This window comes from Dama dama, chromosome 28 (genome assembly GCF_033118175.1).
Source record: "Dama dama isolate Ldn47 chromosome 28, ASM3311817v1, whole genome shotgun sequence".
NCBI classification, from domain to species: domain Eukaryota; kingdom Metazoa; phylum Chordata; class Mammalia; order Artiodactyla; family Cervidae; genus Dama; species Dama dama.
This window is the reverse complement of record NC_083708.1, coordinates 13,066,185-13,082,599: the sequence shown is the minus strand read 5'-3', so window position 1 is coordinate 13,082,599 and position 16,415 is coordinate 13,066,185. Positions and strand designations below refer to the sequence as shown.

Below are 16,415 nucleotides of genomic sequence, written 5' to 3'. Positions count from 1 at the left end.
CATTGTTTACTGAAATGGCCCACACTGGATATGTGTGCCCCGGGGAATTACCAGATCAAGGGGCATATGGGGAACTCCCTGTTTGTTCAATGGTTAAGACTGAGTGCTTTCCGTGCTGGGGGCTGGGTTCAGTCCCCTCAGGGAACCAAGATCCCACAACCTGCAAAGCATAGCCAAAAACCAAAATAAAACAAACAGGTGTATGTATTTACAATTAATACACTGCCACCTAATTGCTCAGGTATAAGAGCTTACACTAATTTACACCTCCACCAATTCCATTATATGCTCAATGATCTCTCCAGACAACTTAAAAGATTTTTTCTCACTTTTGAATTAATAACTCTTAAGATATATTAACTGGAATTTAGGGAACAGCTAAAGAATAGAGGCGTGGTGCATGTGTGTAGTTGTGTCCAACTCTTTGTAACCTCATGGACTGTAGCCCGCCAGACTCCTCTCTCCATGGAATTCTCCAGGCAAGAATAATGGAGTGGGTAGCCAGGCCCTTCTCCAGGTATCTTCCCAACCCAGGGATCAAACCTGGATCTCCAACAATGCAGGTAGATTCTTTACCATTTGAGCCACAGGGAAGCTCGAAAGTTGCATGGAATTCTCCAGGCAAGAATATTAGAGTGTGTAGCTGTTCCCTTCTCCAGGGAATCTTCCTGATCCAGGGACTGAACCTGGGTCTCCTGCACTACAGGCAGATTCTTTGTCATAGGCCCCAAATAAAGAATAAGACCTGATTTATTACGTTAATGGCTCTTAAGAGATAATGCTGATTGTAATAAACACACTAACAACACCTAGCTAAGGAAAACAGGCATTTGAAAGTCCATGAGTTTTTCAAATTTTACCTTTTTTAGTAGGCTGGTACCACTTTTCTACACAGACATTAATGATAAAACTTCCTGGGTTTTCCTTGGGGTTTTCCCCATTTGTTTTCTGTTTCTTTTTTCAGTTTATTTGCTTTGTATCTCTCAGCCATTGAGACAAGATCCTCTGGGACACTCTGCAGTGAATAAATGTCTTATTAGGATTGAGATGATTCCTTTAACATATCAGCTTTTCTATAACATACTAAAATACCTCCAAATAGTCAGAGAATCTCCACAATTGATTGCAGATACCTTCCCAACAGAATGGAATGTGTTCCTCTGCATAGTCAACACTGAATTTTCAAGGTAGAAAAACCAGCCTGGTGGTAAAACTCCGTCAGTAGGCACGCAGCCCTCCTGCTCACATGGCCCTTGGCTGCTTCCCAGTGCCTTTATCTGGTGCCGTTTTCTCCTCTCAAGGCCTGAGGACATGCCCTGCTTCTCCTACACTCTCCAACCTCCACCCACCGGGCTCTTCCTCAGCAGCGTCCAGTGACACGCCTCCACATTAGAACAGGCTCCCCAGTTATACATTATATCATCATATTATATTATAGCACCTCATCTTTGCCATGTTACGACCCTCAAAACACACATAATTATTTGCTTAATATCTATATTTCCTGACAGGCTATAAGCCCCAGTACTCGGAATAAATGAAACTTGAACCTTAGAAAATAGAGTTGCATATTCTCACCTGATTTGCTCTTTCTAGAATATTAATTAATTCACCAGCAATCTTCCAATCATTTCTAGTGATAAGGGTAATAGATACCCCGGTCCTCCTTCAAGGGGGGAAAAAGTTAATGTAATTTGATTTATAATTTATATTAATGATTCAGCTAGCAAAATGGAATAAAACTATAGCAAAATGTCAATTTCTTCACACGCCCAACTATGTACGATGCATTAAGATTTAGCCATTCAGACAAAGAAGATGTAGTACATATATACAATGGAATACTACTCAGCCATAAAAAAGAATAAAATAATACCACTTGCAGCAACATGGATGGACCTAGAGATTATCACAATAAGTGAAGTAAGTCAGACAGAGAAACACAAATATCATATGGTATTATTTACACATGGAATCAAAAATATGATACAAATGAACCTATCTCTGAAAGAGAAATAGAATCACAGACATAGAGACCAGACTCATGGTTGCTCAGAGGGACGGATCCGGGGGAGAGATGGAATGGGAGGCTGGGGATAGCAGTGGAAGCTTTAGTACATAGGATGGCTAACAGCTAGTTCCTACTATATACTGCACAAAGAACTATTAATATATTCAAAATCCTGTGATAAACCATAATGGAAAAGAATATTTAAAACTGTATATATATGTATCACTGAATCACTGTGCAGTACAGCAGTATTTAACAAAACACTGTAAATCAACCATACTTCGGTCAAAAAAAAATTAGCCATTGAAACAGCAATTTGGGATCTAATCTGCAGCTGATCAAACAGCACATCGCAGGGGTTTTATGACTTTGCTCGAAGAGAGAAAGTAAAGGTCCTCTTTTTCAAAGTAAGGACAGTCTGAGAGAAGAATGAGGGGTCTCCCCCGGATTGGTGAGCAGGCTCCACAGACTTACCCTGCTCTCCCGGTACGTCCCACTCTGTGAACATATTCTTCGATGTTTCGGGGAAAATCATAATTATAGACATGCGTTACATCATGGACATCAAGACCACGAGATGCTAAATCAGTAGCAATCAGTATTCGCACTTTACCTGAAGAGTGAAGCCCAAAGAATACAGACACATTTTGGTACAAACCAACCCAAGACATATCTGTTCCCTATTAGCTAATCAGGTGAAATATTACTGCTTTGAATATCAAAAAAAACTTAAAAGAGAGTGCATGGGGAAAGGGTTACTTAGTCTTTCTTTTTTTTTTTTTTGGCCACAAGGCATATGGGATCTCAGTTCCCCAACCAGGGATGCAACTTACATCCCCCTGTGTTGGAAGTTAAAGAATCTTAAAGAATTTTAACTTCTGGCAATTTACAACAGAATAGATACCACCATTCAAATGGTTCATGAATCATGTCAAAGATATATGCCTTTCAGGTAAATTAAGACAACCATCCCCCACTGCAAATTCTTACCTTGATATCTAGGTTTTAAACATGAGTTGGAGAGAGAGAATCTGATTAACATTTAGAGCTAGTTCTGGGATCTGTTAGCTGAAGGCAGATTTTAGACATGGGTTCCATGAAAGGTGCCATCACTGAGGAAGACCAGGCATTGGGCAGTTTCAAACCACAATACCAACTGTATAAATGTACCTGTTTTAAAGCTTTTTAATGCCCTCTCTCTATCACTCTGTTCTCTATTGCCATGCAGAGACTCTACTGATATACGCCGGATACCCAGGTCACTTGATAAATGATCAGCCCTAAAACAAAAAATAAAGTCAGGGGTCTAATTGCTTATTTGAATACCACAATCAATTCATTGCTATTACTTCCCCTGGCAAGAGTCTGAAGTAATGTACATACTGTAAGACATACACCCTTCCCTCGTTTGAAATGATTATACAAATAGAAACAATGCTAAAACAAACACACGACTGATGATATCAATGTAAAAAATACACTCACACAGCTTTCCGGCTGACAAATATTATGACTTTGTCCTTGGGAGACATGCTCTCGATGAAAGCCTGGATATGTGATCTTTTCTCATCTTCTGTGGTGACAATTATATTTTGTGTCACGGTACTTACAGCCTAAAGGATTCACAGATCATAATACATCAACATTAATGGGCAAACCCCTTAATGGCTCAAAATCCATCTTAACTTCTGTCCATGGTTAAATGTTTTAATAAACTGCCAGCAGAAAAAGTGGCAAGTTCTTCCAAAAATCTCCCATTCCTACTCAGGGATTTAGAGCTCAGTCTTTGACTTTTTACCACTTAGTTACCCAAGATAAGCTTGGAATTTCGAATGCTTGTCAATGAGTTGAAAGAAACTGGTTGCTATCATTTGAAATGGAATAACCATGGGTTGAGGCCAAGCTTACAATAACCACTGCCATGAACTGTGGCTATAGCCTTTACAATGTTCAGCTTATGACACTAAGAGCTTCAATTAAGTATTGCGACAACTTAATACAAAATTTCCAAATATCATTGTTACCATTTTTCTGCCCCCAAGATGAAACAGATTTTGAAGTCTTTATCCTGTCTTTTGTGAAATCTAATAAAATGGGCCTAGGCAACAACTCGTTATTAATTACCACTGATTTAAGTAAAAGGTCAATTTTCATTAATAATTAGTTAAAAGGCCAATTTCAATTATGAAGTGAAAGGCCAATGAACTTTTTAATGGCAAAACATTTACAAAATTAATAAGATATAAAGAGTAATTAAAAATAAGCTTACGACTAGATCCAAAGTACCAACATACACAATCATGGGCTCTTTCAAGTAAGATTGTGCAAGTCTACGGACGGCATGTGGCCATGTTGCGCTAGAGATAAAATGTAATACAAAAATGTTAAAATGTTTATTAGGAATCAAACATTACTAAGTTTCCCTAAGAATGCTATGAACCAAATTACCCAGGAAAGACAAACAGTACTTTTTAATGAGGCTGATTTCACAGAAAATATATGCTTCATAATGAACTGCTCGAAGAAGCTACTAGATGAAATCTTCAAATAAGTTTAATAGGTTTATAAACAAAAGGTGAAGGAGAGGTATACCTTTCCCATCTACGGGGAGCTAAAATGAATTCAGGTGTTAGATTAGTTTTCTCTTGGCCTTTATAAATGGTAAAAAATAAAAGTAAAAACCCAGTGTTTTTCATACACTGTGTGTGTGTGCACGCTCAGTCGTGTCTGACTCTCTGCAACTCAATGGACTGTAGCCCACCAGCCTCTTCTGTCCATGGGATTTTCCAGGCAAGAATACTGGAGTGGGTTGCCATTACCTCCTCCAGGGTATCTTTCCAACCTAGGAATCAAACTTGAGTCTCTTGCATCTTCTACATTGGCAGGCAGATTCTCCACCACTGCGCCACCCTGGAAGCCCTTTCATACATTGTCGGCAGACAAAACCAAGAGCTTGAGCCAAATAAAAACATTTTAACTGTAATGATGATTGGATATGTAAATTCAGATGTTTCTTCAGTGATATATTATGAAAACAACCACCTTCTGTACTTTCATACTAATTAACAAGGTTTACTTAGGAAACGAATAAATTTAGTGTATTTCCCCAGTTATATACCCTTCCTTGCCTCAGTTTTATCTTGGCTAAAAAGTGTTCTGTGATCAAATATTCACCTCTAAGGACAGATGGTTACTTTCTCTAATCTGAGACCCCCTATAGAACAGTCTCCCCAGGATGTTTTCATAAAAATCTTATTTTTAATTCAGGAAACCCAATAGTCATTGTTAAGCTGTTGCACTGAGTTGCTATACTAAATGATAACATACCTTTCACCAACAGATCTCAAAATACTTTTATGTAAGGTTCTAAAATCAAATGAATTCTGTTCCACTGGTTCCTACTTTGCAGACTGGCAAATTAAACATATACCTACCTTGTCATAACTGTCTGCCTGTCTGGGCGTACATCTAATAAAATCTTCATTATCTGGGGTTCAAATCCCATATCCAGCATTTTGTCAGCTTCATCTAATACCTGCATTAGAAAGGGCCAGATTAGGGGAATTTCCTGGTGGACCAGTGGTTAAGACTCCGTGCTTTCACTGCCGAGGATGTGGGTTCGATACCTGGTAGTGGAACTAAGTTCCTGAAAGCCACACAGCAAAGCCAAAAAAGGGCTAGATTAGATGTGGATGGTAGCTAACATATATGTTCTTTCGCTATTAATATTAAGATAGCTTTCTCATTTCCTCCACTACCTAAACTATGTGTACTTGCAACACCACTGATCTGTTTGACAACAAATAAGTTTATAAATATATTTAATGAAAATATAATTTAAATGTCTATAAAGTATTCATGTGGAATTCTTTTGTACTTATCTGCATTTTCTAACATTTATAAAATATTAAAATGGAATTATCTTTAAAATGTGTATTTTAACAAACTAGAGAGAATGAGAAGCATTCCTAGGATTTAAAACTATTATGAAATGGAGAGCCATTTTAAAAGGTTTGATGAGAGCTAAGTTCTTCCTCCCAGGACCTCAAACCCCTGCTCCAAGATTACCAGGTAGGTTATGCTTTTCAGGTACACAAAGTTATTCATCTGTAGATCATGGAGTCTTCCGGGAGTGGCGATGATAATGTCTACACCTTTCGATAAATCTTTTATTTGTCCATCTCTATCGCCACCACCATATATACAAACACTTAAAAAAAAAAAAAAAAAAAGAGGTTCATGTTCAGGTGGGGAACACCCCATCACAATTCAAAATCCCAACCAACCTAAGCCCATTTGGGGTATAAAATTTAAAAAAGTATATAAATCAAAAGTATCAGGCTAAGTATAGTCCTGGCTCCTTTCTGAGAACGATCCATAGCCATCAACCCACACAGATGTGTCCTACAAGGTTCACATTCAAATTTTCGTTACCTGACCCCACCGCCCCAGCTACAGTCAATTTGAATGAGGGGTAGTCAATGCCTGGCCACATGCTGAGCCAATTGGCTTCTCATTATGTGTGAAAACAATGAGGAGGATATCTAAAGTTACAGAGGATTAAAATGCTGGTGCAGCGATGGCCAAAGAAAGCAACTCACCTTTTAAGACCTCCGTATGAGTGTTCAGAGCACTCGGCATCCACCTGCAGAGCCAACTCGCGAGTCGGGGTGAGGACTAACATGCCAGGCCCACTCCTGGCTCTTTGGAGAAAAAGCACATCGGTTTCCATCTCAGGCACACAGGACCTTCGTCCAGTGCCTTCAAAACCAGCAGCAATGAATGTCTAAGCCATCAACATGCACCTCTTATAAAAAGTGGAGAAATAAAAACAGCCTGAACAAAGAATCCTAGAGCCCAGACATGAGCCTTCTCGTGGAACACAGCCAGTGCTTTTCTGTGTCAGACATTCTCAGAGGACTGTACTGAGCGCGGTCATTTGAACAAACTGTTTCCAACATCTCACTGTGAAGACTTGTGGTGGATACTACCTGCTGCTTCCTGAAAATGTTTCATCCATTTATATCCACCCACACAACAGAAGTGATTTTTCCCTGTGATAAAGCACTGCCCTTGGACCAGTGCAATCAAAGAAATGTTCATTGCATTTTTTGGAATCCTTATCTACTAAACCCCTAAAGAGTACCCAGATGTAGAAATTCTTACACAGGTTGGGAGGCAATATGAATAAATCCAGGCATTAAGTAGGACAATGTCTTCCCTGTTCCAGTCTGGGCTACTCCTATCAGATCTATTCCTTGTAGGATGATTGGCCATGCCTGTGACTAGAACAGAATGATAAATATTAAAATAAAAAGTACATTTCTTTCTGTCAAGTATTCCTCCTCTCCCAGCCCCAAACTTCTCAACATTTTCAGTGCTAGGCAGTGGTGGGTGTGCTGGGAGGATGCTTATAAGAGACGGTTGTCCCGGGTGCTATAAGTTCAAATGATCAGAAATTGGCAGGGGCGGGGGGAGTCAGTGAAATGTTAGAATTAAAGAAAGCATACCTGAATTGGTGTTGGCTTTTGAAAACCTGCCTTTTGAAGATTTTGCATAACTTCAGGGTAACAGTGAAATGCATCCTCAAAATTACAAGTAGGGTTAGGAAGAGGACGTTTCTCACCATCTTTCAAGTCATCACAAATTATATTATAATTTTCCTTCCTTTAAGAAAATAAACAAGGCTTTGATCACTTTACTCCCCAAGCAAGAAATTTTTTTCCAACATTAAAGGCATATCTAGAAATTCAATGGCAACTGATTAAAATCAGAATGTTGGTTAAATTACATTTAAAAAAAAGTAATACGAAATAGAAGCTAATTCATCTTTTACCAGAATAGTTCCAAAGAAGAAAAATAATGACACTGTACACATGAAAAATGAGCCAATGAAAATTTCATGAAAAGGCTGAGAATAGAACCTGATAATTATATGCTTCATGAATCAAAGTCAGATTTGGCAAACACCTGAGGGCCTATAACATTTCACACACACTTCCTTAATTAATCCTTCAAAGCAATCCTCTGAAGTGGGAATTACTCTCATTGGACAAGTGGTCTTTAGTTATCCGTCCACAGTCAGAGCACTACCTCAATCCCAGAATAACTGCTCTGTCTGCTGTACCATACTAGCTTAGTTTTATAAAAGATATTAATAGAAAAAAATGTTACCATTAGGACTTTTAAGTCCATATAATAAGGATTTAAAAGTAAGAAATTATTCTACTATTCAGATATCAGATCAATTTCTTATGATTTTCAACAGTTGTAGAAATAATTCTATAAAATTACTGCCAAATAGGACAGAAACTAACCATGTCTCTCTTTAAAATTAAACATCAGAATTCAGCTCCTTAATTATATGGGCTATATTTTAAGTATTTAATAACCATATATGGATAGTAACTACTCTAGACACAAATATAGCCCATTTTCCCTCTTTGCCAAAAGTTGTACTGATTAGAAATCTCTAATATATGATTTCAGATGCAACCAAGTTTTCTTTTGAATATGGAAGCTAAAGTTTCAAATGCAATCATTTAAAGTCTTTTCTGAGTGAGCTAATTTACTAGCCTAATTCTACAAATACTCACTAAAAAGTATTAAAACTAACCCACCTCCAATTGTCTACTTGTTCTTGTGACATTGAACTTGTTTTTTCTGACTCTATGTAAAAGTTTTTCTTAACTGGAGGCAAATCTGGGGGAAAAAAACAAAATTTAAACTTCAATGAGTAATGACAATTCACATTTTACTGTTATTTATTCAAAGCAATAGAAATCAAACTAAAATATATATCAAGTTCGCCTTGCAGACATGGGGATTTTAGACAGTTGTTCTATACTTTGCCAACTTCTAGGAGATCTCCATTTTTGGTTTGTCTTTCAATTACATTTTCACCCAAGAAAGATTATCTTGAATAATTAAATAAAAAATAAACCATGCTTCACAAGACACTCAGTCATCACAACTGATGAATCTTTTCTCATAGGAGACTTTCTTTGCTTTGAAGATCCATCCCACTACTGTTAAGGAATAAAATATTTACCCTCATTCTATTCTCTGAAGCTAATTTGTTTCCTTTTTTAAATGCTCATCAGAACTCTACCAAACTTAAATCCTTTTTCTGTCCCCTACCTCCACCCCAAATCTTCTAACACTTGTGTTGTGATGGCATTGGACAGGTGGACCAGTGCAGTCACATGGTAATGGTCACTGCTTAACTTTAAATAAATGGTGTTGTTTTTCTGTCTCATTCTGATCAAATGAAGCTTGAATTTACTCTGAAATTCAATGAAAAATATGGAACATTATACTTAATATATAATTCCAAGTGAGAATTTTAAAAATCTGTTTCCTCAAGAACTGTATGGACTTATTAAATGTTTTTCCCATTTTATTTTGTCCTTCTTGGTTAAGAAACTCCAAGATCAATTTTTGCTCAGTCACAGCAAAATGTTAACTTATGGTTGGCAGGTTTACTCACTTCATTTCCCTTTTACCCCAATTTTCTAATTTTATTAAACTTGTGCAGTGAGTTATCTCAAAGAAGACAAGATATCAAATTTTAACCTCCCATTTATAACATAAACCACAACACAGACATAGAAACTATCATGCCCGAGGCACTACTTGTAGCATTTCAAATTCTACTGTCATTTTGCATACAGATTTCATTACTAAGAGCAACACTTTTTTTACAGAGGCTAAAAACCTCAATTAAGAGGAACAACAAGATACTATAGATAAATGCTTGGATCCAGCACTAACCTGCCCACTTTTTCTCATTCCATTTCAAAATGTTTTCTCGGAGTTTATCCCAATCAATTAATTTCTGCTCTCCTGAAACATCCTTTATTGGATCTTTTCCATCTGAAAGTTGGACAGCAGCAACATCTGTTCAAAAATTCCACATTAAAAAAAAAAATTCCACATGAGTTTCCAAACAAACCTAACCAATATAAAATCCCAAGACATTTTACAATTTTCTGTTTTAATAACCCAACAATAATAATGCCTGAAACATAAAATTTAGGAATTTAGGACAACAGTGCCATGACAATTCCGATCATGGTTTATCAGTTATTTACTTCGGATTTCTGAAAGGCAAAAAAAAAAAAATTACTGGAGAAGTTAAAAAGGATGAGCGTCTAATGATTGCTAATAAATCACACATGACTAAATCCTTATAATAATCCTGTATGGCAGATGCTACCCCAGGTAAACAGAGGAAATAGTATCCTAGAGGCTTTTTAGAGGTATTTTCCCAAGAAACACCAAGATGCAAGGTTGCTAGCTGAACACAAGGCTCTCCTGGAAATGGCTTAATAATGGCTTTCTCTCTAGTCCAAGTATATTTGAGATTTTTTAAAAATATCAAATACTTAAGCAGTTTTCAAAGTCAGTCACATTCCAGGGAAATGACCATAGACAGGAGGCTAGGACTAACCCTTGCTCTACTATCAACAGCGAAGTGTATTAAAAGGTTATTCTGTTTTACTACTAAAACTGCTAGACTTAACCACAGATACTAAGTGTTTCAGTTTGAGGAAAAGTATTCTGGATTTCATAGGAAAAAATTCCTTCTATAACATACTAGATTTAACGATGGCAAGCCAAAGCTTTGTTATCAGGAAAAACAGCTATAATATGGCTTATGACACTGAATAAAACATTTAAAATTTTACAGGGCTTTAAGGGGCAAAACAGACTTACCAAGTTTGGGTTCTGTGTTGTATTCTTCTTGTTTTTTAACAAGATCATCTATCACTGTCTTTGCTTTGCTCTGCATTGCCTTGGTGCCAAAGATTCTTACTTCTGCTTCAGGATACCCTCTTATTATCTAGGTTCAAGGGGGAAAGCAGGTGAGACAAGCTCCCTTACCATTCCTCTGGCACTCAGTCTCAGGCAGTATAAAAATGTAAAGGAAATACAGGATTGCCATCAATCACCATCTAAGACATAATGAATGCACTACAGCTTAGATGAGTTTTTAAAAAGAAGTATGAAAAACTTTGTCATCTTATCTAAGTTACCACCATATGTTAATATCAGGACAGAAAATAGTTAGGAATGACCATAATTCACCCTCTTTAATGACTAAGAACACAGAAAATTTACCTGTATCTTCGTGTATGTTGAGCTCTGGATCTCTTTTATGTTTGACCCACCACGACCTGTTTTTAAAATAGAAGAATTTTTGAAAAATGAAATCAATTACAGGGAACCTACTACCTACTCTGCTTAAAGAACCTTCTCTGCTGCGGCTGCTGCAAAGTTGCTTCAGTTGTGTCCGACTCTGTGCGACCCCATAGACGGCAGCCCACCAGGCTCCTCTGTCCCTGGGATTCTCCAGGCAAGAATACTGGAGTGGGCTGCCATTTCCTACTCCAATGCATGAAAGTGAAAAATGAAAGTGAAGTCACTCAGTCATGTCCGACTCTTCCCAACCCCATGGACTGTAGCCTACCAGGGCCCTTCATCCATGGGATTTTCCAGGCAAGAGTACTCGAGTGCGTTGCCATGTCCTTCTCCAGAACCTTCTCTAGTTCTTCCCAAATTTTCCAAACAAAGGCTCCCAAGGTTCAGTAATCACGTTCAGTTTGTTAAAAGGGAAGCAGAAGCTTTCTATTCCAAATTGTGTGGGTGATAGGAGGCTCCTTTCCCCAGATAAAAAGGATTCATCATCAGCCCAAGCAAAGACTAACTGGATAAAATGTGGATAAATTGGAACCCTTACACAAAATTCAACCAAAAAATTCCAATTAAAAATGTTCAGAGGTCTTGAATAGACCCTTCTTTGGAGATTTATTTATGACCAATGCATGTATATAAAAGGATGATGAAATCATTGGATATGCAAATCAGAACCACAATGACGTATCACCTGTTAGAATGGCTCTCATCAAAAAGACAAGGGTTAACAAGTTGGTAAGGACATGGAGAATGGGAACCCTTGTGCACTGTGGACGGGGATGGAAACTGATGCAGCCACTATGGAAACAGCATGCAGATTCCTTTAAAAACTAAAAATAGAACTACCTATGATCCAGCAATCCCACTTCTGGGAACTTAATACACAAGCACTGAGGAACTTCCCTGGTGGTCCAGTGGTTAAGAATCCACCTGCCAATGCAGGGAACATGGGTTCCATCCCAGGTCAGGGAAAACCCCACAGGCCTCAGAGCAACTAATAAGCCCATGCACCACAACTACCGAAGCCCACATACTCTAGAGAAGCCTGCAACAAGCTGAGAGGAGCCTTCACTCTCCGCAACTAGAGAAAGTCCACACACAACCAAAACTAAATTAATTAAATAAATACATTTTAAAAAAGAATTGAAATTAGGATCTCACGATGATAGCTGAATTCCCATATTCGTTTCAGCATTATTCACAATAGCTCAGAGGTGGAAATAACCTAAGAATCTGTGAACAGATGCCTGGATGAAGAAAATGTGGTTTATGCATACAATGCAAGTTATCAGCCTTAAAAGGAAATCCTGCCATTTGTGACAACAAACATAAACCTTGAGAGTGAAATGAGTCAATAACAACAACAACAACAACAAACCCTGCAGATTCCACTTCTACGAGGTGTCTTATGTAATCAGACTTACAGAAACAAAGAAGAATGGCAACTGCTGGAGGGATGGGGGTAGGTGGCATGATGGGGAAACAGGTGAATGGGGAAATGAGTTGATGATAGGGAGATTCAGTCATGCAACATGAAAACCTTCTACAGACCTACTACAAAAATTGTTATCACAGTCAACAATACTGTAAGTGTATGTTATTTACCACAATTTTTAAAAGGGGGGCAATCCTTAATTCCAATCATTTCTAAATGTTTTTCAAAAATGGATTTATAAGACTTAATATATGCGAAGGAAAAAAACCCTGTTTTTCAGCAGAAAAATCATATTCAAGTTAATATCCTACACCTTCTTATCTAAATTCGCTGTCTTCTTCGTTGTTCATTTTACAGTAAGCTGCCAAAGATCTGACCTTTTTTTCCCAAAGATTTCACAAGTCTAAGAGTTGGCTCTCCCAAATCACAGTCTCTATAAACTATCACCTAACCTGCCTCTTGAGAAATCTTGAGAAATCTGTATGTAGGTCAGGAAGCAACAGTTAGAACAGGACATGGAACAACAGACTGGTTCCAAATAGGGAAAGAAGTATGTCAAGGCTGTATAATGTCACCCTGCTTATTTAACTTATATGCAGAGTACATCATGAGAAACACTGGCCTGGAAGAAGCACAAGTTGGAATCAAGATTGCCAAGAGAAATATCAATAACCTCAGATATGCAGATGACACCACCCTTATGGCAGAAAGTAAAGAAATACTAAAGAACCTGTTGATGAAAGTGAAAGAGAGGAGTGAAAAAGTTGGCTTAAAACTTAACATTCAGAAAACTAAGATCATGGCATCTGGTCCCATTAGTTCATGGGAAATAGATGGGGAAACAGTGGAAACAGTGACAGACTTTATTTTTGGAGGCTCCAAAATCATTGCAGATGGTGACTGCCGCCACAAAATTAAAAGACGCTTGCTCCTGGGAAGAAAAGTTATGACCAACCTAGACAGCATATTAAAGAGCAGAGACATTACTTTGCCAACAAAAGTACATCTTGTCAAGGTTATGTTTTTTCCAATAGTCATGTATGGATGTGAGGGTTGGACTATAAAGAAAGATGAATGCCAAAGAATTGATGCTTTTGAACTGTGGTGTTGGAGGAGACTCTTGAGAGTCCCTTGGACTGCAAGGAGATCCAATCAGTCCATACTAAAGGAGATCAGTCCTGAGTGTTCATTGAAAGGACTGATGCTGAAGCTGAAACTCCAATACTTTGGCCACCTGTCTCTTGAGAAACCTGTATGCAGGTCAGGAAGCAACAGTTAGAACTGGACATGGAACAACAGACTGGTTCCAAATAGGAAAAGGAGTACGTCAAGGCTGTATATTGTCACCCTGCTTATTTAACTTATATGCAGAGTACATCATGAGAAACACTGGCCTGGAAGAAGCACAAGCTGGTATCAAGATTTCCAGATGAAATATCAATAACCTCAGATATGCAGATGACACCACCCTTAAGGCAGAAAGTGAAGAGGAACTAAAAAGCCTCTTGATGAAATGAAGGAGGAGAGTGAAAAAGTTGGCTTAAAGCTCAACATTCAGAAAACTAAGATCATGGCATCTGGTCCCATCACTTCATGGCAAATAGATGGGGAAACAGTGGAAACAGTGTCAGACTTTATTTTTGGGGGGCTCCAAAATCACTGCAGATGGTGATTGGAGCCATGAAATTAAAAGACGCTTACTCCTTGGAAGGAAAATTATGACCAACATCTATAGCATATTTAAGGGCAGAGACATTACTTTGCCAACGAAGGTCCGTCTAGTCGAGGCTATGGTTTTTCCAGTGGTCATGTATGCATGTGAGAGTTGGACGGTAAAGAAAGCTGAGCACCAAAGAATTGATGCTTTTGAACTGTGATGTTGGAGAAGACTCTTGAGAGTCCCTTGGACTGCAAGAAGATCCAACCAGTCTATCCTAAAGGAGATCAGTCCTGGGTGTTCATTGGAAGGACTGATGCTGAAGCAGAAACTACAATACTCTGGCCACCTCATGTGAAGAAGTGACTCACTGGAAAAGACCCTGATGCTGGGAAGGGGACGATAGAGGATGAGATAGCTGGATCACATCACCAACTCGATGGACATGGCTTTGGTTGGACCCCGGGAGTTGGTGACGGACAGGGAGGCCTGGCGTGCTGCAGTCCATAAGGTCGCAAAGAGTCGGACACGACTGAAAGACTAAACTGACTGACTGAACTGAGAAACTATCAAGTGGTGCATCAACGCAAAGGACGTCAGAAACCCCTGGGTGGGGCGGGGGGAGGGGACGAGCCCGCTCCCGGGCGGGTGACTGGAGACGAAGTGGGCGGGGCGGGAGTGCCACAGGCCCCGCCCCCGCCACGCACCTTTCCGCCCCCGCCACGCACTTCTCCGCGCCCAGCGAAGCTCTTACCGATCACGGCGCCCACGCAGTCGTTCTTCAGCTTGAAGGAGAGCGGCGGTTCTCGAATACCCGTACCCTCAGGCTGCTGGAGGCCGAAAGAGCCCCTCCGGCCTCCACCCGCACAGGTCCTCTGGCCTCTTCCAGCGCCTTGGCTCAGCTCCTCCACCGGCCTCGTATTCGGGGCCCGAGGCAATGCCTCATCCTGCCGGGAAGCAGCGACCCAGGAGGAGGCGTTGGCGCCGGTTTCCGGCCGAGACATGGCTCCGCGAACAAGATCCGGCCCTGCACCCTCGGAGTGCCGTCGAAGGCTGGTCCTCAAGGGCCGCCACGCAGCCGCGGCTCAGGCGCTCGCGCGCCGGCGCCCCGCCCCGGCCGCCTCCCATTGGCGGACGCCACGCCCTGAGCGGGGCCGGACCAATGGCCTCCCTCCGTTCCGCCTCCCCGCCGACCCGCGAGCGCCGACCGGAGTCGCTGCGCCGGCCTGGGTGCCTGGGGCCCTCCGCGCTCCATGCGGCCTGGCCGCAGCGAGGAGCCGCGTTTCAGTGACGCAGACGCAGCAGTCATGGCCGCAGTGTTTGTTGGTTTTGAAAGCATAATGCGCAAGTGTTTATTTTAATTATTTCTATTTGAACGGTCTTATTTCTGGAGAATGGCAAGACATTTTGTACTCTTTACATTTTTTAAAGGCTTCCACAGGCTTTGGCAAACACATGTGATCCTTCAGAGTAGGTCTAGGTGTGTCAGTGGACTCAGAATCAACCGACCTCACCAGCGCTTTAAGACGTGTTTCAGGTGGAAGCCATAGCACTCTGCAACTTGCCTAAACTGATGAGGCAAAGGTCCAGGGGCCGCCAGCTTCTTCCAAGTGGGTTGGAGCCTTGCATCAGGCATGCGAGACACTGGCAGTGCTGCATTCCAGAGATGTGCCGAGTCTCATGGGTTAAAGTCTTACAGACTTAATGAAGATAGTCTGACTTGTTTATATTATACCTTTATTATCATTTTTTTAATCTTTTTAAAGTCCATGGAATCTTTAGTGATGTCTCGTCTTCAACCCATTTATGATATTGGTAATTTGTATCTTCTATTTTTCTTAGTTTAACCTGGCTAGCGATTTATCAATTCCCCCCCCCCCCCCCAAAAAGAACCAGCTTTTGGGTCCATTGATTTTCTCTTTTGATTTCCTGCTTTCAATTTGATTTTTACTCTTTCATTATTTCTTTTATTTTGCTTACTTTGCATTTAATTTGCTCCTCTGTTTCCAACTTCCTAAGGTGGAGACTTAGATGACTGATTCTAGATCTTTCTTCTTTTTTAATATATGCATTTAAGGCTATATACTTAGCAGCATTTCTATCTAAGCAGTTTT

General features: G+C 39.9%; 1 protein-coding gene across 1 annotated transcript; it reads right to left on the bottom strand.

The window, feature by feature from the left end:
* Window positions 1-898: 898 nt before the first annotated feature.
* On the bottom strand, window positions 899-15,305 carry DDX43 (DEAD-box helicase 43). Its single transcript, XM_061131537.1, has 16 exons — window positions 15,056-15,305; window positions 11,135-11,190; window positions 10,730-10,856; window positions 9,785-9,910; window positions 8,632-8,713; window positions 7,522-7,678; window positions 7,178-7,296; window positions 6,613-6,714; window positions 6,080-6,221; window positions 5,446-5,546; window positions 4,281-4,368; window positions 3,497-3,624; window positions 3,182-3,291; window positions 2,486-2,624; window positions 1,579-1,666; window positions 899-1,015 (listed from the first exon to the last, which is right to left on the bottom strand). Exons 1-16 carry the CDS (start codon window positions 15,303-15,305, stop codon window positions 899-901), a joined length of 1,932 nt encoding a protein of 643 aa, XP_060987520.1.
* Between the last annotated feature and the right edge of the window lie 1,110 nt (window positions 15,306-16,415).

Excerpts from the sequence above, each read along its gene's own strand:
- DDX43 (XM_061131537.1), bottom strand. The coding sequence starts at position 15,305 with ATGTCTCGGCCGGAAACCGGCGCCAACGCCTCCTCCTGGGTCGCTGCT. Across the intron at positions 6,715-7,177 it reads CATATTGCCTCCCAACCTGT|AGCCAGGAGTGGGCCTGGCA; the intron begins GTAAGAATTTCT and ends TTTTCTCCAAAG. Across the intron at positions 1,016-1,578 it reads TTCTAGAAAGAGCAAATCAG|AGTGTCCCAGAGGATCTTGT; the intron begins GTGAGAATATGC and ends TATTCACTGCAG.